This window comes from Ambystoma mexicanum, chromosome 1p (assembly GCF_040938575.1).
Source record: "Ambystoma mexicanum isolate Mex_15411 chromosome 1p, UKY_AmexF1_1, whole genome shotgun sequence".
Classification (NCBI taxonomy): Eukaryota; Metazoa; Chordata; class Amphibia; order Caudata; family Ambystomatidae; genus Ambystoma; species Ambystoma mexicanum.
This window is the reverse complement of record NC_090921.1, coordinates 826,981,820-827,007,915: the sequence shown is the minus strand read 5'-3', so window position 1 is coordinate 827,007,915 and position 26,096 is coordinate 826,981,820. Positions and strand designations below refer to the sequence as shown.

The window sequence follows — 26,096 nt, the reverse complement described above, 5'->3', positions numbered from 1 at the left end:
TTGACTAGACGGACAGGAAAACTATCGCCTTTCCAGTTAGGTTTCAAGGTGGAGATGGTGGCCAGGACTTGGTCCTGGGAGACAGTTGAATTTGAATTGGGGAGCAGAGATGTTGGCCTTGGCGTCGGGGCGATAGTGGGCACACTTTGCCTGCCAGTAGAATTCTCTTATTCACGATTTTCTGTAGCGTCTAGATTAAGGCATTTTGGATAGTCGTTCACCAGGCTTTGTCAGTGTTGACGGAAGCGGCTAGGGGGATGGGAGATTCCAATTCTCATAGGGAATGGTTCTTTGGTTTTATAGGACGCATTGTTGATGTGCGTATTAAAGGAATTGGCTTCATGGGCAATCACAGCTGATTTATAGGTTTTATTGGCTGTCGAGATTTAGTAGTGTTAGAGGACGGGTTATTTTTATGGATGTTTTCCAATGCTCTTTTATTACGGTGTAGAAGGGCGAGCTCTTCGTTGAACCACAAGCTAGCTCGTTTGAAGCATTTTAGAGGAGAGGGGGGGGGGGATTACTGAATCAATAGTGGATTTAAGGCTGTTGTGGTAGATGGTGGAGATGCTGTCTGGGTTGGAGTCTGTGGTTGGATAGTTCTTGAGGGTGTCTACAAGGATGGGCCAGAGATTTTCTGATGTGAGTTTGCTGGTATTTCTAGTAGAGATCGGGCCTGGGCTAATTCGCGGAGGAGCCTAAAGCTTTGTCGTTAGGATGTCAAAACATATCCAATGGTGGTCAGTACAGCTGACTTCCGAAAAGGGAGTTGAGGGTAGTTCTTGCTTTTTAGTGTCAGAATCCAGTCCAGGCTTCTACCTTTGGAGAGGGTGGGAGAATCGGCAAATTTGCGAGAAATGCATATCGTGGAAGGCCGCAGTAAACTCAGTGACTTTCTGATCCAATTTATCATTCTTTCCAAGGTTAATGTCTCCTAGGCCAATGAAATTAGTGTTGGGTTTGAGGTGGGGGTGATGAGTAAGGGGATGTCAGTTTCAGGGTGGTTGGAATTATTGAGTTGTCTATAGATAATAAGAAAGTTGATTGTTATATATATATATAACAATCATTTTTTTTTTTTGGTTCAATTGTGAGTTTTAATAGGAGTTCGTATCCAGACAGCGGGTCAAGAGGGTATGATCTAAACTGTAGTGTGGATGTGGCTATTAAGGCTCCTCCTCCTCCTTTGGAGTCCTGCTCTAAGGATAGTAAAGTCAGGAGGGATGGCTAAGGCAAGGGAAGGGCCAGATGCTGTATGTAACCAGGTTTCCGTAATAACTAGCAAGTCCAGATGTTGGTTGAGAAGTATGTTGTGGATGTTAATAGCGTGGGCTCCTAAGGAGCAGGCATTTATCAATACGCCTTTGAGACAGGAGTTAGGGTCTATAGGGAGGACAGTGGAATCTATGGGAAGGGCAGTAGGGGCGCAGGCGGCGGATTCAACAGCAGCGTAAGTTCCTGGGCTGGTTGTTGGATGGGCAAGGTAGTGAGTAGAGGCGTGATAATGGTGGTTCAGGCGAGTTTGTGATGATGGTCTCACTTGTCTTGTGGTACCTACAATGGGTATAGTAGTAGGATGGGAGATTACTGTTCTTGTGCTAAGACGTTCTTGACATGCTGCGTCTAGGCATGGGTTGGTGGGTACTGTATGGCAGGGGTAGAGTTGGTGGGGTGGGGGGGTGAAGTGGGTATGCGGGAGTGGATAAGCAAGGGTGGCGGAGGGGTGTGGCGACGATGGGGGTGCGGGGGTGGTAGTAGCTGATGTGGAGGGACACATACTGTTAGGAGTTTGCAGGCCTCTGTGCCTTGGGGCTTGGAGATTGTTGTTGCGGTGACTGATGGTTGTGTGGGGAGTGATGGGAAGGTGGAGCTTTGGGGAAAATGGTGTGGGGCAAGGGTAGCAGTGGTAGTGTGGACACCAAAGTCGGGTGAGGCAGTTTCCGAGCTGTGCAAAAGTGCCAGCCGTGCATGGCAATATGCTCATATCTTGGAGGGGGTGTAATGGCTATGACTGGCCATCTGTGCAGTACGTAAGATGGAGGATCGTTGGGTGGGGGGAGCAAAGGCCATGCCTTCCTACTTGTAGGATGTGTAGTACTGTGGAATAGAGCGTGAAATAGGCGTGACCCCACCCTAAAAAATGCTTTGTCAACCAGTGAGGCGGAATCCCCTTCCAAGCAATATCTGGAGGCAATCAACTCTCTTGGGGCCCCTTGTGCATGTGAAACAAATGCTAGAGCTATTTGCCAAACTTCCCCTGAGCTCGCAAATACCAAGTGCCCTTAGGCTGCCTATCATGGATTGTTGCTCTGCTATGTAGTCCAGAACTACAGTGAAAAACAGGAACATAATTGATTTCTGAGAGGCTGACACCCCACTTTTCAGTATCCACAATTACTACAAGGTTTAGACTGTCTGGCTGTGTCCTGTTCTGCTCATCTGATGATAACCGATCTGTGCAGGACAGTCTAGTCAGCATTTAAAGAAGCAATTCTGTTTCTAGGTGGATTCGCTCCCAAGTACAGCTATTTTAATAAGTTTTGTTTTTAGAAAACATTTTTTGTTCCTTCCAAAAACTCAAGCTTACTACATCATCCTGCGCTCAATGTTGGGGTGTGATTTTTGTTTTATAGCAAATGTCTTATAAATTGGTGGCATTGGTTTACAGGGTTTGATGTGCCAATTTGTTCATGCAGTACAGTGCTCGGTCGGTCTTGAGCCTACATTGGGGCCTTAAGAGTAGTTCTGCATCCTACTGCAGGTGTTTTAAAGTAGATTAAAGGCTGCTTCAGAAATGCATACACACTAACTTGGGTATTTTGTGCTGCTGTTCAGAGGAAGGCTCCAGAGCAAGAGTACGTGAAGATTATGACAGCGTGGAACAAGATGGTGATGAACCTGGTCCCCAAAGATGTGAGTAGCCAAACCATAAATACGTACACAAGTGTTAAATGTGGAACTCTCCTCTGTAATTGCATTGCCATGTAAAAAGAAAATCCCACAGTTTACTTTGCATGCTTTTGTAAATTAGTGTTGAAGATATGACTTTGTAAAATATGATCTGTAATTTTCTTGACATACGAATCTTGTTTATCCTGTGACACACTCATTTTTTTAGAATTTTTTTAGAATTTTTTTTTTTAGGATTTTGTTAACCCATGTGTGTGTTGGGAGGTATTTTCAAAGCCAAAATCGGTGTGTTTTGGAAGGTCCACTTTAAGGATAAGCGGATAAGCAAGGGTTTTTCATACTTCGTCTAAACAAACCCTCGCCAGATAGCATAGGCTGAGCAGCAAGATTTAGACTTGGGAGATTGTGGGTTTTGCACATAGGTACTATTAAAATTTTGAGCTAGTCCAGTAATGGCAGTCTAAACAGATGTATACAAAATATTGTTTATTGGGCCAAAACACATGCAGCTAAAACTCCTATTACAGACATCAATATCTACACATACATGTTCAAAATAGGTGGGCCCAAAGGGGAACTTCACATTTCCTCAGTTATAAGAAATCCAGCAAAGCAAGTAACTGTTTCAAGTAAAGTGGGGGAGAAGAGAAGTGGTTAAACAAATATACAACCGTTGCCTTAACTTGAGCAGTTCTTCCCTAGCCAGGCAAGTAACTTCCAGTGAATTCAGTCCATAGGCAAGTAACTGGGTAGGGGTTTAAGGAGGTCTCAAAGTCCCCTTCTACGAGACTTGACCAAAACTAAGGTGAGTTCTTTTAAAAAGCACACTGTTCAGTAAAAAAAAAAATGGGTTTCTCAAAAGGAAGGGTGTCTCTTCCAATTCTTAGACACTTGAGGGTTCCCCAGGTAGGAATTCCCAACTAGAACTTCACCACCCACGGTCAGGTAAAGGTAGTATTAGGAATTGGATTTTGCAACCATTGAATCCATATGTAACGTCTAGGCACCAAGAGTGGTGTGTGCACTCAGCCCCTGAACTCTGATACTAAAAAGTAACACCCCGAGGTAAGTAACAATTGCTGGCGGCTGATCACTCAGGAAGTTGGTTCGGTCGCAGATTTTTTCAAGTAATCACAGGTGCTGTGCATGAAGTAGGTGTCTGGTTTGGGTCCGGGTAGTGGTGGTTCCGGCGAAGCAGATCCTGTACCTGAACCCTTGGCTTCACCGGACAGACTACTTTGGATGATACCAACTTTTACTCTCGTGGCAAAGAATCACCCTGGCCATGCCCCCCCCGTATACTGCAGTGGCAAAGGCACTCGATCAGGCTGGCAGGCTTGGGTCTTAGCAGCAGTGAAACACAGTTCCAGACAGGCCCCTCTTCAAGGTAGAGCGCAGCTGCTGCAGGTGATGAGGTTCCTAGTCCAGAGGTCCAGGATCTGCCAATTCTCCAGTTTAAAGTAGAGACTATATAGTACAGCGAAGGTGCCTCTTCAGTGAATGGTCAGCCTCCAGGATGCTTTAGAGACACCGCTGAAGTCCGATAACAAGACCACATTGCAGAATATAACACTAGCTAAGGTATTACTTGAAGCAGACGATCGCTGTTGGCTGGCTTTGATGAGGATGGTACCCTCTGCAGCAGTAGTCCTTCAACTCTTTTTAGCCGTTTCTTCTCTCTCCAGATTCTTGGTTCCACTGGGTGACCTCCAGAATGACTTCTGACACACTCCCTGTATACAAATTGCAAGCTGGGGGCTGGCTCAGCCCACCAATAGAAAAGATCGGCTTCGTTCAAACAGGTGGTTGTTGTCTAATCATCCAGCCAGTTATCGCTCATCTGACAGCAGCAGGCAGTACCAATTCAGTTCAGTCCTGCAAAGCACTGACTAGGAATCCAAGACTGGATCACGTGGAAGTGCATTTCCTGATATTGGTGATTTTGGCCTCGGAGGGCAGGAAGATGACCAATAAATCAAGCTGGCCAAAGAACAGGACTTAAAAGGCAAACTACCATTTTGAGTCTAGTCACCCAAACAGCGTTATTGGGGTGGAAAGATGGTGCATGTTAGTGCAACAGAAAAAAAAATTAAAACCTGCTTTGCTGCCTCATATCTACCCTAGGCACATTAAATGGGTAACAAATGTTGCTAGACAAAAAGATAAGGGGCACAGTTTCCCTGTATTGCTATGCACAAGGTGTTTTTTATTAGAAAGTAAAACAGGAAAAAGGAAATGCGGGGCATGTTGGGGGTGGAGGGTGGGGGTCTCTACCTGTGCTTGCATCCTTATGGACTGACAAGTGCCCCAAAAACAAGCAAGTTGAACAGATGAGCGAAGCTAAAAAGTCCTAACTCAAAAAGGCAGCCAGGTTACCCAGACAGGTTGATTGGGGGTTCCTTTGAAATCAACGTAGGGGAAAGTTGTATATCACCATGATAGTGTTTTATCTCGAATGTGATTAGAGGTCCTGCACCCTTAATGAGGTGGTGTTGGTCATGGAATACTTTGTATTGTTACAAGATGTTTTGTTCCTCCAAAATATTACCACATGTGTGGCAACGATGGGTGTTTCTCTACAACTATCTATCAAACTCTCCTGCTCTTTCTAATGAAATCGCTGCATCAACTGGTGTAGGTATTGGTAACCAAATTTCTACTTGTTCTCCTGATAAGTTTGTAGATCTCTAAGAGCTGGTCAGTTTGTTTACTGAAGTGAGTCCCCGGCTTCTTAAGGGTTCACAAATGGCAAAACATACTCCTTTTCCACTGTGGCCTTCCTTAGATCCCTGTACTTCAGCTGACAGCTAATTAAAACACATAGGGGTACCACTGCCATCTAACAGTTCAGTGCTTGCGGTATCAGTATCAGTCTGTACAATAAAGGATCTCTAATAGTCAGATGCGCTGGGAACAGGGCCTGGCAAAGGGAATCCTTTTAAGCCCTGAAAGGCCTTCTCTCACACTACTGACCAAATAACCTATTTGGGTTTCTTTGGAGTGGTGAGTGCAGTCAAAGGGGATGCCATGGTTCCATAATCTGCCATGAAGCTGCATTCTATAGTGCATTGATGGGTGGTCGTGCCTGTGGCCTTTGTCCACAAACGTGGTGCAAGGTATGCATACCTTTAAACTCGGACGGAGTTCATTTTCCTAGGTCCAACGTGATTGGTTGGTCTTGCCGGTTGTGGTCTCCCTGGATTGAGAGCCTCAGCATTGGTAGAGGGGCCCGAAGGGACGAGGGAGTGATGTACGATCGTGTGGGGGTGAGTGGGGTGAATTGATCACGTGTGCTGCTGCGATCGCTGCCAGCATCCACACATTTCGTGGTGGATAGGTGTGTTGTCGGGTTTGAGCTAGTGGTTCTGTGCACGCGTCAACAGTATAGAGTGCGAGAATGTCTGAAGAGGAGGAAGGTAAGAGCCAAGTTTTGAGGGACTTTCTGAATGCCAAGTGATTATCAATTCTGCAGATTTGCTGGTGCAAGGAAGATCTGCCCAGTCTGGTGCAGTTGTAGTGTGGGACAACTAGGAGACCTGCTATGCCAGATCTCAGTGTCTGTGAGGGGTGGGAACAAGTGAGTTTGTCTTGGATGAATTCCAGGCCAGGTAGTAGGTTGGAGAAGGAGCGCTAGTTTCTCGTGGACTAAGAATTCTGTTTTTCCAGGATTGAGGATGAGGTTGCTGGTAGTCCATATCCGAGAGGCATGACAACTATCTGGACGGTTGGAGGCTGGCGATTTGGGGGATTTTAAGGATGATTGGTATCGTCTGCGTAGTTGAAGCAGGTGAGGTTTGGGAGCAGATGAGTTCAGGGAGTGGGTTCTGATGGATGTTGGAGCGGAGCAGAGATACAGATGCCCCCTATCTGACCCCTTTTGCTACTGATTGGAATGTAGAGATAAAGGGGGGGGGAGGAGCATGATTTGCGAGCGATTGGAGATGAAACCGGAGATCCAAGTGAGGGCACGGTCTTTGATTCCTAAAGGGTGTCGCCTGTCTAGGAGAATGGTGTGGTAAATGGTGTCGAAGTGTATCATGGATCCTTTGAGGATGGAATGGCTTAATGTGTAAAATGCATAAGAGAGATGACGGCTGGAGAGTTGGAGTCCAAAGATGCAAGCAGTTCTTCACGTGTGTTCAGAAGAGCAGTTTCATGCCTCTGGATGCTCGGAATCTAGACGCCGAAGATGCAAGAGCTAATCAAAAAACATGTCTGTGCTACCCTGCTTAAAGCTAGGTCACTGAAAAAAAGACACCTTTGGCCTCCAAGAGCACACAGGCCATAGATTTCTCCCAACGCCCCCTGTAGACTGTCGGGGGCGATGCACCACAAAAAACAGGCCACCCCTATCATGTCCAGTTTTCCACCTTCATGTGATTATACTCCGGAACAGTTTAATACAATTTTAAGGAGCATGTCCAGTTTCGTGGACTTTATGGACAGACACCCAGATCGACTACTATCCCTTAGAGATGCCTCACAGCGAGGGGCCTCAGCACACCAGCATCCCGCCAAAAAACCTAGTATTGAGCCACAGCCTACCACCTCTGCTCTAGGCACCCCGGGCCTTGACCTAGCAAGACCACTCAAAGGACATGTACTACGACAATCCCTCAGGGTCACAAGCCCCGGGGTCTGAAGGTGACCGTTATAGTCTGGACCAATTCTATGATGACGATATCTACGTAATCCCGTCGCCAGACCACCAGTGCCAGACAGTAACAGATTCTCCCATTGATAACCAACTTCAATACAGTGAACTGCTACTAAAGGCTGCACAACACTTTTAACTTCGACACTCAGGAAGCATAAGTCGACAGACTTTGTGGAAGATATTTTGGGAGCCAAAAGGTCTACCAACCAGTTTATTCCGTTCCTACAGTCTGTACAAAAACATATCCAGCCATCTCTACTTGCCCCTAGTCTCACAAGGGCGGTCAACCCCAGAATGGAAAAACTGTGCAGGCTGGCGCCCAGTGACCCTCTGTATGTCAGCTTAAACCTGATTCTTTAGTTGTCACCACTACCAGCAAGAGGGCAGACACTCCTTGGCAGAGACCCCACCAGACTTGGAAAGCAAAAAATCTATACTTTCAGGAGAAGCCTCCTCCGTGGCATACCAAAACAGAATCGCCAACAACACTACACTTGTAGCTAGTTACAGCACCACAAATCTGATGACCTGGAACGCCAAGTCGAAGCTGTCCCGGTGCCCCTAAAGTCTCAATTGTACAATACTATTGCAAAGGGCAAGCAGATATCAAACTGCATCCTGAAAAATATTGATGCAGCAGATAATGCAGGACACATCATAGCAGAAGGCGCACGCATCAAGCGCCACGCCTGGCTCAGACAATCTGGGTTTAAGTTAGAAACTCAGGCCACCCTCCTATTCATGCCCGTGGAGCCTAATGCACTGTTCGGGAAGGCCGTCAAAGATGCCCATAAGAGTGCTAAGGAGGAATATCACACTCCCTTGGCCAGTTAACAAACGAGCCCTATGTTCAACGCGACTACTCAAACTCTCGAATGTTTCGGGGTCAGGGTGTTCAACGTTCCCCGGGCTTGGATGGATTGAATACTATTCAAAAATATACTCCCTGGGCTATGACCATAATGAATCTCAGACCAATGATACGATCGATCATTTTCATCTAAAAATTGATAAAGAAGACATATTGTATTACATCAGCAAAATCAGTAAATTAAGAGCGGCTGGCCCAGATGGGTTATCCAACCTAACACTCACACCCACACATCTGGGTCGATATCCTATGGAACATGTTTGAAAACATAAATCGTACACAGATTATCCATCAATCATGGAAACGATCCATAGTCCTACCTCTCTATAAAAGGCGATAATTTTAAGCCATCGAGCTACAGACCAATTACACTTGTGGATGCTCCAGGCTAAATATTTAGCCGCATAATCTTGAAAATTGAATGACTGGTCCTTGGCAATGCATGAAAGAGATCTGTTCCAATCTGGGTTTGTAGCAGACAGCATAGGCACAATGCCCAGCATCATCACTTTAAATAAACTGAAGTCACAAAGTGCCATCCGGAAACAGCCTTCATATATGGCTTTTGTGGACTTCCGGATGACCTTTTGATTCCATCGACCGATTACTGTATGAAAAGCTCTTACGTTATGGCTGTCCAGTCTCATTAATAGCCTTAATAAAACATCTGCATACAAAAACATCAATGCAAGTGAGGCTCACAATGAAAGGTCTACTCTCTGCTTCATTTTCTACAAGGCAAGGCTTAAAACAAGGTTGTATACTAGCCTTTATCTTGTTCAACTTGTTTATTCTAGCCATGGGGGAATCATTCGTGTCTCTTAACTGATGCCCCAAAATTGGACTGTCAGTCTGTGGCCTGGTTGCTATATGTGACAATCTTATTCTTTTCTCTCAAACACCATCTGGATTGCAGAACTTGCTACATAGTTGGGAGAAATATGTGCAAGATGATAATTTAATAATTAACATAGAGAAAACACAAGTATCAGATGTCCAGGCACTAGCAGAACACAAGCCAATAAATTTAAATGGACCTTACAAAACCTAGAACTAACCGTTGTAACCGAGTATAAATACCTAGGTATGTTGATGCACAATACCATGTCTGACCCCATCTATGAGCAGAATCTACGTCACAAAATGACAACTTTGATATTGCAATTTAAGATTCTGCTATATAGCTATGGAAAATGTTCTTGTAAGCCTATAATGTTGTTCCATCAGCAAAAAGTCATACCAATTTTGCTATACGGTGTCGAAGCCACTCTGTATAATTCTGCGCAGAAGTGGGATGTGTTGGAGGGACGATTCTGAAAGGGCCTCCTCAATTTACCAAAATGTACACCATTGTCTATTTTACGTTTTTTGAACTAGGTCTGTTGTCATTAACGGCTCATATAATGTGGAAAATGTGTAGCCTTTTACGAAAATGCTTGCTTGGTCTTGGACAACAAAATGTACTAAGTGTGATGGCTCATCATTTAATTTAATTGAAACAAATTTCCATAAAAATGGCCAGACTATACATTAAATACCTTAGCAGACGCAGATGTATCTATAAGACTTTTATCAGAGAATCCCAATAGGGCAAAACTGAAATTGTACCAATTTGACTGAATTCGAAATAGACAAGTGTACGACCTACAAAGATTTTGATAGCTCTTTAGAGCTATGTCAGATTATCTGGAGAAATGTTGATCACCCAAAATGAGAATGTTGTATTTACGCTTTAGTCTGAACTTGTGGCATACCAGAGATATCCTAGCAAGACGAGGTTTAATATCTAAAGAATCTAATTTTTGCCGATTTTGTCAGGGCTCATCGCAGAGGGAAACATTGAAACATGATTGTTGACTGTGCTGGATTAGTATTACAAAGAAATGTGTATTTTAGTACAACACTCCGACTTCACAGGTCAGCTAATTCGGACGAAATATGGCAGATTCTATTCTCTAGTAAGCAACTGGCAGTGAGAATTGCAATAGTACAAGTTGGAGAAGGATAACTTTTAGAGCTTGTGGAAAGCAATATCTGTAAATATGGTTAATACTTGAATTAACAAAATGGTGAAAAAGAAATGTGTACAATGAGTTGGAATGAACCAATGATTTTAAAGGTGATTATTTGTATGTAAAATGTATTGTTGCTGTTTTAAATGAATTGAAATGAATCATGTGATATATGTAAATTTGAAAGGTTGATTTTATTAGCCAAACCAAATTAATTGTATTCTTTTCTGGATGGGTAACTGGATAAACACCTCAAGGGCATGGGGGATGTCTATAAAGTAAAAGGGTCACTATTTCTAAAGTTGTGGTTATTCATGTGCCATGTTTTTTCTGGTTTGCCCAACTTCAGCCTTACATTTTTGACGAGGCACAAAAAGGATACCAGTAAGGCTGCTGAGCATCTAAGGGGCTGGGAGCATGATCTACCTTTGCTTTTTAGACTCCATCTTTATTTTAACATGGTTTTTAGGGCTCTATTTGTTAATTGGTTGAACACATTCTATGTGAAGAACAATATATATTGGATGGATCTTGGGGTTTTCTAACCTTTTGTATCTGTATGTTCACCTGAGAGTTGGTCAGTTTTTATATGAAATATGATACATTTAAAGAATAATGGTTGAGGGAATTCAGTGCAATTCATGAAATGCATGCTCTGTTTTTTACATATATTTTAAATATTCCTCCCGTACTGTCTTTTATTTTTATTTGCTCTGCTGCTGTAAACATTTTAGTGCTTTTTGCAGAATAAAGTGATTTGACTGTCTAATGTTTAAGAGTGGGAATAAATAAGTCTAGCAAGGGTGCTCTCTCTAATAGCTGGCATATTGGTCTTATTCTGTTTATTTGTCTAAGCAGCTCTAGGGCTTCTTGTTACGCCTCTTGGTATGTTCTCGGGGTATAGTGCCCAGCTCACTTCTTGTAGCTCCCAGGGATCTAGTACCCTACCTCGCTCTCCTGGACAGTCTATGGCATATAGTGCACAGCTCACAATGCACCTAGACATCTAGCGCTCTTTGCTCTGTCACAGCATTTGGCATGCAGTACCAACCTAGTATGAATTTAGGGATTTGGCACTTCTTGGCTATGACACGGCTTTAGGCGTTTGTAGCACTCGGCTTGCTTTCACATTCATGTATAGTCTCACTTTTTCTCTGACACTTTCCGGGGCCCGATTCCTTTGTTCAGCTCCCCCTTTCGACTTGCAGGCCTATAACTGGCATTCCTTTACCTCTGAAGCTTCTGTGGCTCATTTGGTATTTCTAGGACTCCAGATCTTGTGAGCCTCTGAGCTCTCCTCTGCTCACTCTTTGACTTGCAGATGCTCTTCATTCTTTGCTTCTCTTATCCGTTGAGGACTGACTCTTGCATAGGTCCTGGACTGCATACTGATGCTCCGATTTCTTGGTCTCGCTGGTGCGGCTTTGTCTTTAAAACATTGAGGGCCATTTCCCTGCATGAGCTCTTCTGACAGTTTCCTGCTTGTCCTCCTGAAGTCTTCCTTGGTTTCCACAGGAAACCTGGAACTTGGTGTAAGTGTTACAGCTCCTGTTCGTCTGGCAGTAAAAAAGTTAAATGGAGGGGGTAAACTTTGTCATTGTAAATGGGTGGTCAGGTGGGGAGGAGGTAGTGTTTCCCTTTGCAAGTACTGCTGCTAAATAAGAGAGGAGGAGGACAGAATGATGTTGCTCCCCAGTCATATTTTATTCTGAGGCGGGGATAGCTACCTTTCTCCTGCTACTGTCTAAGTCAGTGTTTGTTTTGCCAGTTATAAAACATCCATCCGGTCAAACTCCTGCCCCGTCCCCCTTTTTCAATATCCGTACATGTAAGGAGGGGGTCCCCACCCCTTCACTGGTAGGGAAATCTTTTTGGTTTGGCTGCTGTTCTCCCAGGGTCTTGAGGAGGAGGTAGGGTTCTTGATGCTCTCCTCATGAAAACACGCAGCGGTTTTATGTTAGTAGACAGTGTGGTGGATGCTATAGTTTCATACCTTCCTCATCCTTGTGGTGTTCCCATTGGGAAGTGGAAGGTAGAGAAAACTTGGGGAACACCAGCATTGACCATCTTCGAGGGACAGTGACATGAGCTACCAGAAGTGTGGCTTTCTTGCTCTTCTGTCATCTTCAACTACAGGGACCTTCGTGACTCATCTTTTTCCATTGGTCAATTTTTGCTCTTTACCCAGGAAACCAGTTTGTTTGAGGCTTTTTTTTGCATGCTTTTTACAGAGCGTGTGATTTGAGATCTTGGTTAATTTGACTGTTTGAGTGAAGTATCCGTTTTTCTCTTTTCTATTGTTTAGCGGTTGAAGGCTGGATTCTGTTTGTGACTGGTGTTCACGAGGAAGCCACAGAGGAAGACATACATGACAAGTTTGCAGAGTTCGGAGAGATCAAAAACATCCACTTAAATCTAGATAGAAGAACTGGTTATTTGAAGGTAAGAAACAAAATCACTGCACACATTACTTTGCCAAAAGTATGGTTGGTTGGGCCTCTAATACCCGAGTCTTTCAGTGGAGTTTACATTTAAATTAAAATATAATTTGTCTTTATTGGGGTTGCGATACAGTACATTAGTTCCATTTAGAAAATTCATCATAGATGAAGGTGAATTCCTCCCTCTTCTTACCGGACTGCTTCTATCACAGACTACTTTCCACCCCACTAATCCCTTGTTGCATCCTTCACAATATCCTTGAGCAGCCTTGATTTAGTTCTCTGCTCCGCCTTGAACTCTTTATACTCTTTAATCACCCAAAACAAAAATCCACCGGCAATGATGCATCCAAGTTTCCCTTGACCTACATCTCCTTCACAAAGAAAGATAAACCCCCACGCTGTGCGAAACGTCATCTACCCTGCTATCACTGTTACACAGATGTCCTGCTCCAAATATTAATTTCCCATGCTACAAATATTAATTTCCCATGCCTGTTTGTATTGACCAGGGGACAATGCAAACAGGCCTAGGTCAGGAAAGGAATATTTTTATACCGGAATATCTGTATAATAACAATGATAGCTTGGTAGATGGATTTTTCACACGGTGAAGAGGTATCTTCCAATGAGGAGGAGGTGGAGCTGAAGGGAAACGTTTAATTTTATTTTGTTATTCTTAGGGGGTTGGAATAGAGTTCAAGGATGCACAGGAATATTGAGAGGGATGCTTCAACGGATGAGTGGGGTGGAAAGTTGCAGGTGCTAGAACCACTGACTGCCGTGTTTGCCCATGTATGTTTCTTTCCAAAACACGGTCTCCTCCTTAAATAGAGTATTTAAGGATTACTAGTCTAAGGATTTCCCTTTGTACGTTTGTACTTCGCTAATTATTAAAAATTATACTGGACCATTTCTGGTACAACTAAAAGTCAGTATATGCACTCTGTAGGTACACTTCTCCAGCATGGGTTCACATGATCATGAATATTTCTCATCGTCGGGCTGGGAATCCTCGATAAAAGGGAAAAAAAAGTTTCACTTTCACTTACAAACTGTATTTCTCCTTTAAACCAATCGCTGAGCTCTGGGTCATACTGCCCCCAGTCAATGACTGCCCTCTCCCTAAGCCCCTCCTCTGGCAGCCATCTTCAAATGTTTACCACACGTTCAAGTGTTGGGAGTCCTTGTGGTGTTCTCTGTGAGATTTCCTACGTTTTCGTGCTTTTTTTCGATACAAAGTTCTATTTTTGTTCAAATGGAGCCTGTGTGCTCTTTCGCTGCTTTGGCCGACAAGCAGGGACTCGTTGGTCAGTGAATTTCAACGCCCCAAAAGGGCAAGAATCGTTGCAGTTTCATCGAAAATTCCAGAGGGCAATGATGCCTACTCCGCACTTAGGACCATGTCAGAAGAGAGGAGTTTCCTTTTCAAGCTCTGCTCCAGCTGCAGACTGCGCTTGTGCAGGACAAACCCCTTCAGTGCCTCTGTCTCCATCCGAATCACAGGGAAGCGGTTTGTGAAATTTGCCTCGGGTTCTTCAAACGAACCATGAAGGATCGCCACAGTAGCTGAGCCATGTCGCCAGCCGTCAAGGCCTCTGCCCTGTGCGGCAAGCAGGGGCATGCCTCATCCAGGACCGGCCAGTCCGAGCCGTGAGCTCCTAAGTCTTTTGAGGGCACTCCATCCGCGGGGGCCCTAAGACCAGGCCAAGCGCTGGGAGTCTGTTTCCGTCGGGGTCGCAGCGAAAGCGAGGCCCGTGATGGGCAGGGCGTGCTAATCTTGATCTGCCTCCGTCGAAGATGCGGGAAAACCCAGACTAGCCGAAAGCGCAGGAAAAGTTGGACAACCTGTCCCAGGTGATGTAATCAATGATGGAGTTGGTGGTGGCAGCCCTCTCGAAGGCCAAGGATGCTGACCCAGTCCAGGTATCCCCGGCAATGCCCAGTGTGCTCCTACCCCTGAGGCAGGAGGCCTCGGCCAAGCTGGTGGCGAGGACCCCAGAGAAAAGGATGCCATCCCTAAGCCCGACCCCTGGGGATGCAAAAAAGGGGTCTGGGGGAGAGGGGGCTTCTGTACTCCAGGGCACAGATATTTCTTCCTTAGACTAGGAGGACCAGGTGTCACTACACACTGTCCAGGAGGACGTGGGGGACGCCGACGGCAGAAATGCTGAGTGGGACGGCGGAAATGCAGATGGCGGAAATGTCATGACGGCGTGGTCCTCTGTAGGCCTGCTGCCCCAAACCCTCCAAGGGATGTATTGTTGGACATTCTTTCGACCCTACACACCCTGGTGTCGGATATTCCGAAAAGGGTGCCGACGACACAGCCGGCCCTGGCGGCTCTGGACCAGCCTCTGGTGAAAGAGGTGGCAGTATAGGGTGCTGCTTCATCTGCCTCCACACTTGTTTCCCTCCCATGCCCCCTTAGAGACACAGGGATGGACACAGCGACTATGGACACGGACAACTCTCCGCAGCCATGGTCTTCTCCCCGGGCAAGGTGGGATTGTTCCATGCCATGGTCGCCAGAGCTTCCGAACACTTCCTACGGACTCCAGAAGAGACCAAAAAGGAAGGTTTTTATACAAACGGCGTGAGGCCAAGAGAAACACGTCTTGGCGGTGCCTTTCCTGGATGTTTGGGAGGAGGGCCTATCTTTGATGAGAAATCCAGCTCCGGCCAAGAGCTATAGGCTGGAGAAAAAGTACTGGGTGCCGGAGTCCGCACCCAATTGCCTTCGCTCACAGCCTTCCCCAGACTCCGGTTTCAGCAGTAAGAAAGACGTAGTCTAACCCCTCATCATCCTTCGTTCCACCGGATAGCGAGAGGAAGAAGTTAGATGCTATAGGAAGAAAGGTGATCTACTCGGTGGCATCAACAGTCAAGGCGGCCAACACACTTGCAATCCTGGCCAGGTACGACAGGGAGCTGTGGTATAAGATGGCCCTGTTGCTGCAGTTCCTACCAGATGACAAGCGGGTCAAGGCGCTGTCCATCCTCCAGGAGGTGGAGGTTGCATCAGACCATGCCATCACGGTGGCCCTGGATGTCGCGGACACAGGTTTCCGACAGATGGGAGAAACTGTGTCTGCCTCTGTCGTCGTGGCTGGCTGAAGGCCACCATCTTCCGTCAGCAGGTCCAGACGAGGGTGCTGGGCATGCCCTTCGACGGGGACAACCTCATTCGGAAGGCATCGTGTCGTTGCAGGCCATTAAGACCGACACAGAGACAGCCTGTGCTCTAAACATACTTCAACACCGCCATTCCTTTCGGTCCTCCGGTGGGAAGTCTGGCAGATCGTCGAAAGGTTTTGCCACAGGGTCCTCTTCATACCATCAACCCTCCCGGTCCATGACCCAGGTGGCCTACAGAGATCGTTACAAGGCTTTTGGTGGAGGTGGCCGACGCCTCCCCCAAGGTGGCACGCAGGCCCTCGAGCAAGATTGAACCGGCCAAGACTTCGGTCCCCCACCCATGCACCTCGGTGGAAGGCCGGAAGATCTCCATCGACCGATGAGTGATGGACAATCTTGCCCACAGACACTCGCGTTCCAGCAGAAGTATCCGCGGATACCTTGTTGGCCCGGGAGGAGCAGCACATCCTTGACTCCTGTAGGCAAAATGGGGCATGTTAAGAAAAGGGCCGATGGAGCTGGTTCCAAAGTGACTCCAGGGTTCCGGAGTCTACTCCAGATACTTCTTGGTAAACCGGGGGCTGGAGGCCCATTCTAGACCTGCAGCGTCTCATCAGCTACCAAACATTAAGGATGGTCAGGTTGCAGCACATGCTCTGCCATCTGGAGGAAGGAGACTTCTTGGCGTTCTTTGATCTGGAGGATGCATACTTCCATGTCCCCAATCATGAGACTCATAGAAGTTCTGCGCTTCCTAGTACAGGGGAGGCACTACTAATTCAAGGCACCCCCCCCCCTCCTTCCGACTGAAGTCAACACCCAGAGTGACGAAGTGCCTGGCACCAGTGGCAGCCCATCTGCATCTACAGTGGGTACACGTGTACCCGCAGCTCGACTACTGGCTCATCCGGGCCAAGTCAAGGTAAGTAGCCATCGAACACACGGAGAGGACCGTCCGGCTGCCGACTGATCTGGGGTTCTCCATCAACTGTCCAAAATCCTACTTGATACCATTGCAGAACACGCTGTTGTTGGAGGCCAGACTAAACAGTCTCCTGCCTGGTGGCTCCCTCAGAGGAGAGGATAGCGGCCTTGCTGGGCAAGGTGCAATGGCTGTTGGCACTGAAGACCACTGCAGTGCTGACCATCAAGTTGCTGCTTGGCATGATGTCGTTGTGCTTCTACCTGATCCGGCTCTGCAGGTTGCGGGTGCGACCCTTTCAGGAGTTCCTGGACGCTCGATGGATCCAGGTGTCCGGAAGCTTCGCAGACAGGATTGCTCTCGACAAGTTCGTTCAGCGATAATATGGTGGGGCGTACACTACAACATCGCCGGGGGCAGGAGACTGTCACCACGGACGCTTCCCTGGAGGGCTGGGGAGCCCACAGCAGACGTAGCCACGCCGAGGCCTGTGTCTGCTGGAAGGGATGTATCTCCACATCAATGTCCTGGAGCTCCGGGCAGTGTTCTGGGCTCTCAAGTCGTTCCTTCTGTTCCTCAAGGGAAAAGTGGTGAGGGTCTTCAGACAACACCACCATGAAGCGGGGGGGGTGGTGAACCATATCCCCAGCACTCTCCAGAGAGGGAGGGGCGCAGGACTTATGGCACTCGGCAGTCGCCCAAGAGATGTTCCTCATCCCTTTTCACCTGGCGGAAGTCACACCATCGCTGACTCCCTCAGCAGGGAGCTGCGTGCCTGCTTCAAATGGGAACTTCGACAGGATCAAGTGGACCGGACCGCCTCTTCCTCAGGTGGGGGCAGACCCCAGATTGATATGTCTGCAACAGCGATGATTTCCAGATGCCAGAAATTCGGCTGCAGGTTCCACCAGCCTAGGAGCATGGGGGACGCGTTCTCCTTCCTGTGGGAAGGCCTGTTCCTGTACGTGTTACCTCCCTTGTCTCTCCTGTTGTGAGCCATCAATCAACTCAAAACAGTGCAGATGCAAAACTATCCTCGTCGCCCTGGCATGGGCGAGGCAGATTTTGGTACCCGGACGGTTTCAGCCTGTCAACGCCACCCCGGGTCAAGCTGCCGGTGGTCGACGGATCTGCTCACCAGAGAAGGAGGCGCAATCATGCATCACAACCCTGGGTCCCTGAACCTGAGGACTTGGCTCCTGCTGCCTTGGTGTTCAGAGGGTACGAGGTGCTGGCCGACTGCAGGGAGGTCCTTGCCAGAGTGTCGTCAACTCTTAAGTGCTATGGGCACAAGTGGAAGTATTATGCTACGTGGTGCCGGAGTCACGGCCCCGCAGATTCGTCCGTACTTGTTGTCCTTTGCCAAGACGGGGCTGGCGCACACCTCTATCAGGGTGCATCTGGTGGCGATCTCACGCTACACCAGGCCTCAGGATGATATTCTCTTTGGTCCCACCGTCTCTTCAAAGAGTTCCTCAAAGGACTGTTTCGATCGTTCCCACTGGTGAAGGCGCCTGAACCGGCATGGGAACGCAACATGGTACTGACGTGGCTCATTGGGAGGGGGCGGGGGGTGGGGGTTTGAGCCTATGCATCAGGCCCCTCTTAAGTTCCTCTCATGGGAAACTGCTTTTTTCGTGGCCATCACCTCTGCCAGGAGGTCAGGTGAGATCCAGGTCCTGTCCTGCAAATAGCCGTATCTGACTTTTCACGACACACGAGTGGTGCTGCGGACGCACCCCTCCTTCATGCCCAAGGTTCCGTCGGAATTCCACCTCAACGAGCCTTTGGTGTTGCCTGTGTACTTTCCGAAACCTTAGTTGCCAGCTGAAAGGACTTTGCACTCGCTGGATGTGGCTTGTGCTCTGAAGTTCAATGTGGCACGCACAAAGAGTTTCTGGAAGACGTCTCAACTATTCGTGAACTTTGATCGTGTGAACCATGGGATGGCCTTGTCCAAGGCTTCCATCTCCAGGTGACACTCCGGCTGTATCACACACTCATCAGTTGGCAAAACGACCGCTGCCTGGCCATCCGAGAGGCCACTCCACCAGTGCGATCACTGTGACAACGGCGTTCCTGTCTGGTGTGGCGCTGCTGGACATCTGCAGGGCTGCTACATGGCGTCGACGGTGATGCCAGAGAGATGTTCAGGGTTGGCCATGCAGAGTTACGCAACCTGTTCGCTTGAAGGTGAGCCTCTTCTGGAGGTAAAGAGTAATTGCTTCTGTTGAGCCTTGCCACCTTCTGTGGTTGTGTAATACTGCTATGTATTCTTTACTCATGAGCATGTGAATCCATGCCAGACCCCCATGCTGGAGAAGAAACAAGTTACTTACCTGTAACTATTGTTCTCCAGCATGGGTCTGGCATGGATCCACATGCGCACCCTCCCGCTGTCCCTTCTGCGGCTCTTCTTGGTCATACTGCCAATTTGCGGGCTTACCAAATCTGAAGATGGCTGCCAGAGGAGGGGCTTAGGGAGATGGCAGTCATTGGCTGGGGGCAGTATGACCCAGATAGAGGAGAAATACAGCATGTAAGTGAAACTGTTTTTTCTTTTACCGAGGCTTCCCGGCCTGATGACCGGGAATATTCATGAGCATGTGAATCCCTGCTGGAGAACAATACTTACAGGTGTGAAACTTGTTCCATATGGTAGCACCAATCATCCCAGAAAAGTTTTTCTTTGTTTTTGATAAACCTCGACAGGCTAGTAATTTATATTTTATCTGCTGGAAGATTGACTGTTATTGTTTGCTTCATCCCACCTTCTCACCTTTGTAACAGGGGTATGCACTTGTTGAATATGAAACCTATAAGGAGGCCCTGGCAGCCATGGAGGGCCTGAATGCTCAGGATCTCATGGGTCAACCGATCAACGTAGATTGGGGATTTGTCAGAGGGCCACCGAAAGGAAAGCGAAGGTAAGAATTCTCCTTCGAACATTTAAAAAATATGCACTGCAGCAACCTCTTGGGGCAGAAATTATGTATGAACTGTGTAGCGCTGCAATTTCCAATACAATGTTGCTTAAAGTGATTGATGGCAAAGTGTTTCTGGTATATAAAGATGGACCATCATTTTTGGTAGATGCACTGCTGGAGCTGGCAACCCTAGAACTGAGATTGGACCTTGGAGAAAGACAACTTGATAAATACTATGACCCGGTCAGATTTGTTTGAGCTATATGCTACTGTAGTGCAGTCAACAGCTCTGAGACTCTGCTGGCAGGTAATGCCCCACCACCCCGTTTATGCCTGCCCTAGTGCTTCCTCACATTCAGTGTACACCTGCTCACTTTACCCTTGGTTAAGGGCTTGTGATGTGTAGTTTCTCCCCCGCGCTAAAGAATGCTGAGATTCTTATATTCGTTAAGAATAGAAGTTCATGCTTTGCCTTTTTCCAGAAGCTGTGACTGTGTACACTTGATACTTTTTATCTTGATAAGTTTGTTTCGGATGCTTGTGAATCTGCTTCGAATCACATGCTGTGCATATAGTTCGACATGTAGTGCTAATCGCGGCTAACGCTATCCCTAACGTGACATGTAGTGTACTCAAAAGCCTTTCGAGGTCCCACCAGATTTGTTTTTTTTTTTCCCGCCTAACTAGTCGGTTGCACATAATGCAGAGCTTGTAAAGAGTTTTATATTGCCGATTTCCTGTTCTTTGGAGATTCGTTTTCCTTCGACTACTCGACGGCTGTTCGCCTGATAATGTCTGCCGACGATCCATCCTAGAGTGCTCAACACTGTTTCCCACGCGGCATTGGCCCTTCGGCCTGGCCTTTACAGCCCTGTTTGTATTGTCTTCTCTTGAGAATGCCTTTTATTTACCCTTTCTCTCTCCTTTCTTTTGATCTGGCTGCTGTTTCACTCTGCTATGTAGAGGACGCCTTAAGTTCTGCCCGTCATGCAATAGCAAATTCCCTTGGAAAGACTCCCATTGCTGTTTCAAATGGTGTCTCCCTCGTGATCACGAGTGTCACTGTAAAGTCTGCAAACTTTCAGTTTAAGACCCCGAAATACAGGTGTACAAAATGGTGTCCGGCCTACGTAATGCAGGCCGAGATTGAGTCACTCATCTACTGTCTCAGACGAGGAACATGTTGGCAGCTGCGATTTGGAGGCTGTTTACCTAACCGTGGAGCTCTCGGGCTCCCACGTGTCCGTCACCTGCCCCGACAAGCATGCCACCAGCAGTGCTACAGGGGAAGTCCCACCCCAGTGACAGGGACACGCATACTACCTACTTTAAAGCACACAACCCCCCTAACCTTCCCTCAGCGGATCCGTAAAGGAAGGTTTCTATGCCCGCAGGCCTGTCAAAATTTGCTGCGGGGACTTCTGAGCCTTGCAGTTCGGTGCCCTCTGTGCACCCAACTATTCGTTCTACGCATTGCTCTAAAGCTTCTTGGTTAGCAAACTGACGGCCTCCAACGTGGTAGTGTCAAAAGACGCAGCTGTGCCGAAAGACGGGGTCCACTCGTCAAACACTCCCGAAACTCCAGGAGAAGCTTTCTGCAGCTAGTTTGCACTTTTCAGACCCCAAGATGGCCTCTAATTTGCCCGAGGACTATTCTTCAGCACCCTCTCCTCTCCAAGGCCCTGCATCAGGACCCAGCTCCATCCCCACTGCTTATTCCTCCTCCTGATCCATCTGACTCCTCTGAATGGGCCAGGGACAAGTTTGAAGCTTGCATGAACACAATGCCATAGTTCATAGATTTCTCAGGCCAGTTTGAGGACATTTAATAAAAACATAGGGATTTTGATTCCTGTTACTCCTTAATCGCAGAGGCTCCACTCTCGTGGTGCTCAATTTTCATCCGTGGAGGGATCCCATCAGGACCCCCTGATAGATGTCTTTTTGGATGACGCAGAGGACCCTAGCCAGGATGTTTTTTTTATGTCCAGGACTCTAGCCCGGGTAGCCAGGATCCTACATATGAGATCACATACTGAGACCCTGCAGCTGACCAGGGCACCACCTCTGCTGCCTTTTCCACACAAATTGCCAACAATGCCACACTCCTAGCGGGCTACATTGAGGTTCAGTGAGGCCTTGTCCCAGATGTCCCAGAACCCGCTCGCACCCTCCTATTAGCTGTGGTTGCGGAGGGGGTGGCAAGTCACCCAGAATATTCTCAAAAATACGTAGTCTGCCAAAACTGCGGGACTTGTCCTTGCCCAGGCGACCCTTCTCAAACGTCACGTATGGCTGAAGAATTCAGGTTTTAAACTGGAGACCCAGGCTTCCCTAATTATCCAGCCAGTGGAGGATGCCACAACACCCGCCGGCATACTACCCCCAGCCAATGCCTGCCCTCTCCCCAAGCCCCTCCTCTGGCATCCATCTTCAGATTTTTACAGCACGTTCAACTGTTGGGAGTCCTTGTGTTTTGCTCCCAGGGCTTTTCTGCCTTTTCATGCTTTTTCGATAAAAAGTTCCTATTTTTGTCAAATAGAGCCTGTGTTCTCTTTCGCTCCTTTGACCGGCAAGCATGGATCAGTTTGTCAGCATCTTTCAACGCCCCTCAAGTGCAAGAATTGTTGAGAGTTCCATCGAAGATTCCAGAAGGCCGTCTGCCCTACACTGCATGCTGCACCATGTCTGAGGAAAAGGAGGGAGTCTCCCTCATCAAGCTCTGCTCCAGCTGCGGATTGAGGAACGTGTTTGTGGAGGACAAACGCTCCCAGCGCCTCTGGCTCCATCCGGACCACAAGGAAGCGGGTTGTGCTAGCTGCCTTGTATTCTCAAAGCGCACAGTCAAGGATCGTCAGTGGGTTGGCGGCATGGCTCAGTACCAAGGTCTCTACCCTGTGAGGCATGCATGGGCATGCTGAGGAGCAGGCTTCTAAGCCCTTTGGAGGGTGCTCCATTAAATAATACGTGGAACTGGGTTTGGTCTGCATTAAGTAGTCTTACCCAGCTAATGGAATGGTTTTATACTTTTTGGTTAGTGATATTCTTTAGCTATGGAAGCATGCAGACACTTTTTTCGCTTTTATTCTGATATTTTTTTAATTACACTGATTTTAATCGTCGCCTTGATCTGGTCAAAGATTCCCTGCCTCACATGCAGTTGATGATTGCTGCTTGAGGGCTTTATGTTCAACGCTTTGGAAATGTTGCATCCCCTTGCTGCCCGGAAGGGCACGCTACAGGGACTGCCTTCACCCTACACGTAGCCAGATGACTTTCTTTTTTAAATTATCTTTCAATTGTAATCTGGATGGCAGATAGGATATCATTATGATGTTTTATCTAGGATTTTTTGTGTGCTGGAGGTTGACCTTTATAATGGTTTTGGTATTTTTGCAAGTAGTTTCTGTTTTAAAATGTGAATAAAGTGGCTTGCAGCACCGTTTCTGCGTTAGCTCAATTTGAGGCCTATCATCCTGTTTTTGTGCTCCTGACTATAATTTGAGTTTTAATGTGGCCAGAGAACAAAAATGCAATTCTTTTTCGACCCCCCCACCCCCTTTTGCTGATTCTGTGCAGGGAGGGGCTCTGGGACCTGATTGGGTCCTTTCAGAGCGTTTGGGGATGGTTTCCTCCACTGGACCCTACTGACCTCTGCTGACGTGAGGCAGGTGATTTAAAAAAAAATAAAATGTATACAGAAATTAGGATGCTGCGAGACAACATAATGTGTACCTTTAAAATATGCCTTTCTTTCATGGCAAAATATCCAGTAGCGTTCTTGAATTTTAAGTGATCTCGGCCTTACTATTCATGGTCCCTATAGAGAGCAGAGTGTACACTCCAGCGCCTAGTGAGCAATAGTAGCTGTAGCGTGTGTACAAAGTTGGGTGCTGCTAAAAGGGCAAGGGTTAGTCTTGACATGCACACTGTTGTCATATTTCATAGCATTCTGTACAGCGGTGAGTACATTTTCAAAGTCCGATCACTTGTAATGTTAATGCCTTGTTTTGCCAGGGCATGTACATGTACATGTGCGTGTGCTTTGTGATAGATATATATAAAAACCACACCAGCAGCCCAAGGAGGAGAATAGACTCCCAACCCACATTAATCAATCTATCAGCATTAGAACACCTACAGAGCTCGCTAGAATAGAACGGTTAGAACCTGTAAGCAATTCCAACGCTTACAGAGAGCATTAGAACAGCACAAGGAGCGCCTCACACAAACCTAAAACCGTGTCAGGCGTAACCCCTTTGCCCACTGTGGTGAGATTGGGAGGACTCGCGAGCGGCACATTCAGAGTTCTGAATGTTAGCATGTTAAACTCCATGCAACCCACTAACACAAAAAACCTCTGCATTTCTGCAGACTTATCTCACTGAAAAATCTCACACAACCATCTCTCGCACAACCCGCACGCATTTCACAACACTGCAACAACACATAAGCCACACCAACAGCACACGAGAACTGACATCGATCCGATACTCGCACCAAAGCTCTGCACCCGGTGTAAACCGAGTTGAAGCTGCCAACAGAACACCACTCCTCTCACTATCCTACTGCCGCTTCACCTACTAACCCATCCCACCTTCTTGTTTGCAGATCCGCCAGAGCGCCTGGTTACCAATTCCGTTGGTGACGGTGTGCAGTACAAATACCTTTTACTATATATATATATATATATTTTTTTTTTTATGGGGCTATATGTTGCTGCCCAGCAACGAGTGCATGCGTTTCCTTTGATAATGAATACTCTTATTGACTAAAGGGATTCCAAGTCATCAGTGATATAGGTAGGGATAGCTCTGTGGGCTCATGTGGCTTCTGCAGGGCAATGTGAGTAGCTGGAAGTCTGCAGGTTCGGATCACTGGAGAGTGGGCATCCTAATTTACTTGGTAAATGGAGCATCTCTCAGCCAGGTGGCAATATATCTGTTATTGGTAGTGCCACAAAGCCTCAAAACAGACCAAATGCAATCTCCATTATTAATACTGAGTTTTGAGTTGCGTGGTATTGTATAAAAAGTCCGCTTAGACGAAAATTACCCCTGCGACTAGTTTGATTGTGTAATCTGCACTCCTTATTACACAGCATTGCATCGGACCCTTGACATGTACTCTGTAATACTATGCCTCTCTACTGTTGCAAGAGCTGAGTAGGCAAGCAGCACTTGAAAACAATATCAACGTTGTCTGAATATCAACGTTGTCTGAGTGGCCAGCAGCGACCAGTGTTTTTTAGTGCCGAGTGCACGAAGGCACTTTAAAGAAGTTAAACTAGGATTGCAAACCAGCAGCTGTCTTAACTAAATGCTTGTCGCAGTTAGATGATTTCCAACAGTCATGTGCGCTTAAAATCTGTCTGAAAGGTAATGTTTGCAGCTATCGTGCTGCTTCTATGCAATAAACACTTATTAACCACGTCTGCCTGCACCCACTTGATTCAAAGCAATACATTATCTCCACTCAGTCCTTAAATTGCTTAATTTTTAATAAGGAAAACGTACAGATGAGTAACATGTCATTGTTTAGCAGTGAAAGGGCAAAGACCTTGTAAATGGTCTTTTTTTTTTTTAAATAAAAAAAGGCCATTTGTAGAAAATAGTGATATATCAAAGTTGTAATGTTACCAATATGACGCGTACCCATTGAAAAGCCAAAGCTTGCTGGATATATTCAAGTTTTAGTACAGTAAGCATGGATATCGGGTAAGTCAGTGTAGTGGGCCAAGTGGCAGCTGCTGGATTTTCTCTATGGGCGTGTCTAGCCCTAAAAATCCAAATCTGTTCATGGGCGGGGGAGGGTAGAGGGTGGTGTGTGTGTGTTTGTGTGTAAAGCATTTTCAAAACAGCAAGAATAAAAGGTTGCGTGGGCGTGGCTAATGGCCGCGTAAGAGGACGCTCTTTTGGGGAGCTCCTGGAGATCTGACAGCGATCCGTGACAACAAGCGTATTCTGGTGACTTTTGCGGGCGGAAAGCACTCCCATGGGTGCATGAATGCTGTGGCATGACTTGTGTGCCCTGAAGACCCGAGCGGTGGCTGGGACTAGATGGTGTGGCCAAAAACTAAAAGACGGGTGCCCGGTCCGTGTGACGGACAAGATGGCGGCCAGGGAACAAAGGGCCGGCAGCTGACCGTGTCTCGCTGGAACATCGGTCGCTGCGGCTGCGACTGGTTTTGCTGCAGCAGTGCGGGCTGCGGGTGGCCC

General features: G+C 47.1%; 1 protein-coding gene across 1 annotated transcript in view; it reads left to right on the top strand.

The window, feature by feature from the left end:
- RBM8A (RNA binding motif protein 8A) overlaps positions 1 to 26,096 on the top strand; it is a 60,900-nt gene that overhangs the window by 17,825 nt on the left and 16,979 nt on the right. The window contains exons 3-5 of the mRNA XM_069652658.1: positions 2,836 to 2,913; positions 12,756 to 12,892; positions 19,742 to 19,878. Of these exons, the coding sequence (XP_069508759.1) occupies positions 2,836 to 2,913; positions 12,756 to 12,892; positions 19,742 to 19,878 (352 nt within the window). The remainder of the gene's footprint in view (positions 1 to 2,835; positions 2,914 to 12,755; positions 12,893 to 19,741; positions 19,879 to 26,096) is intronic.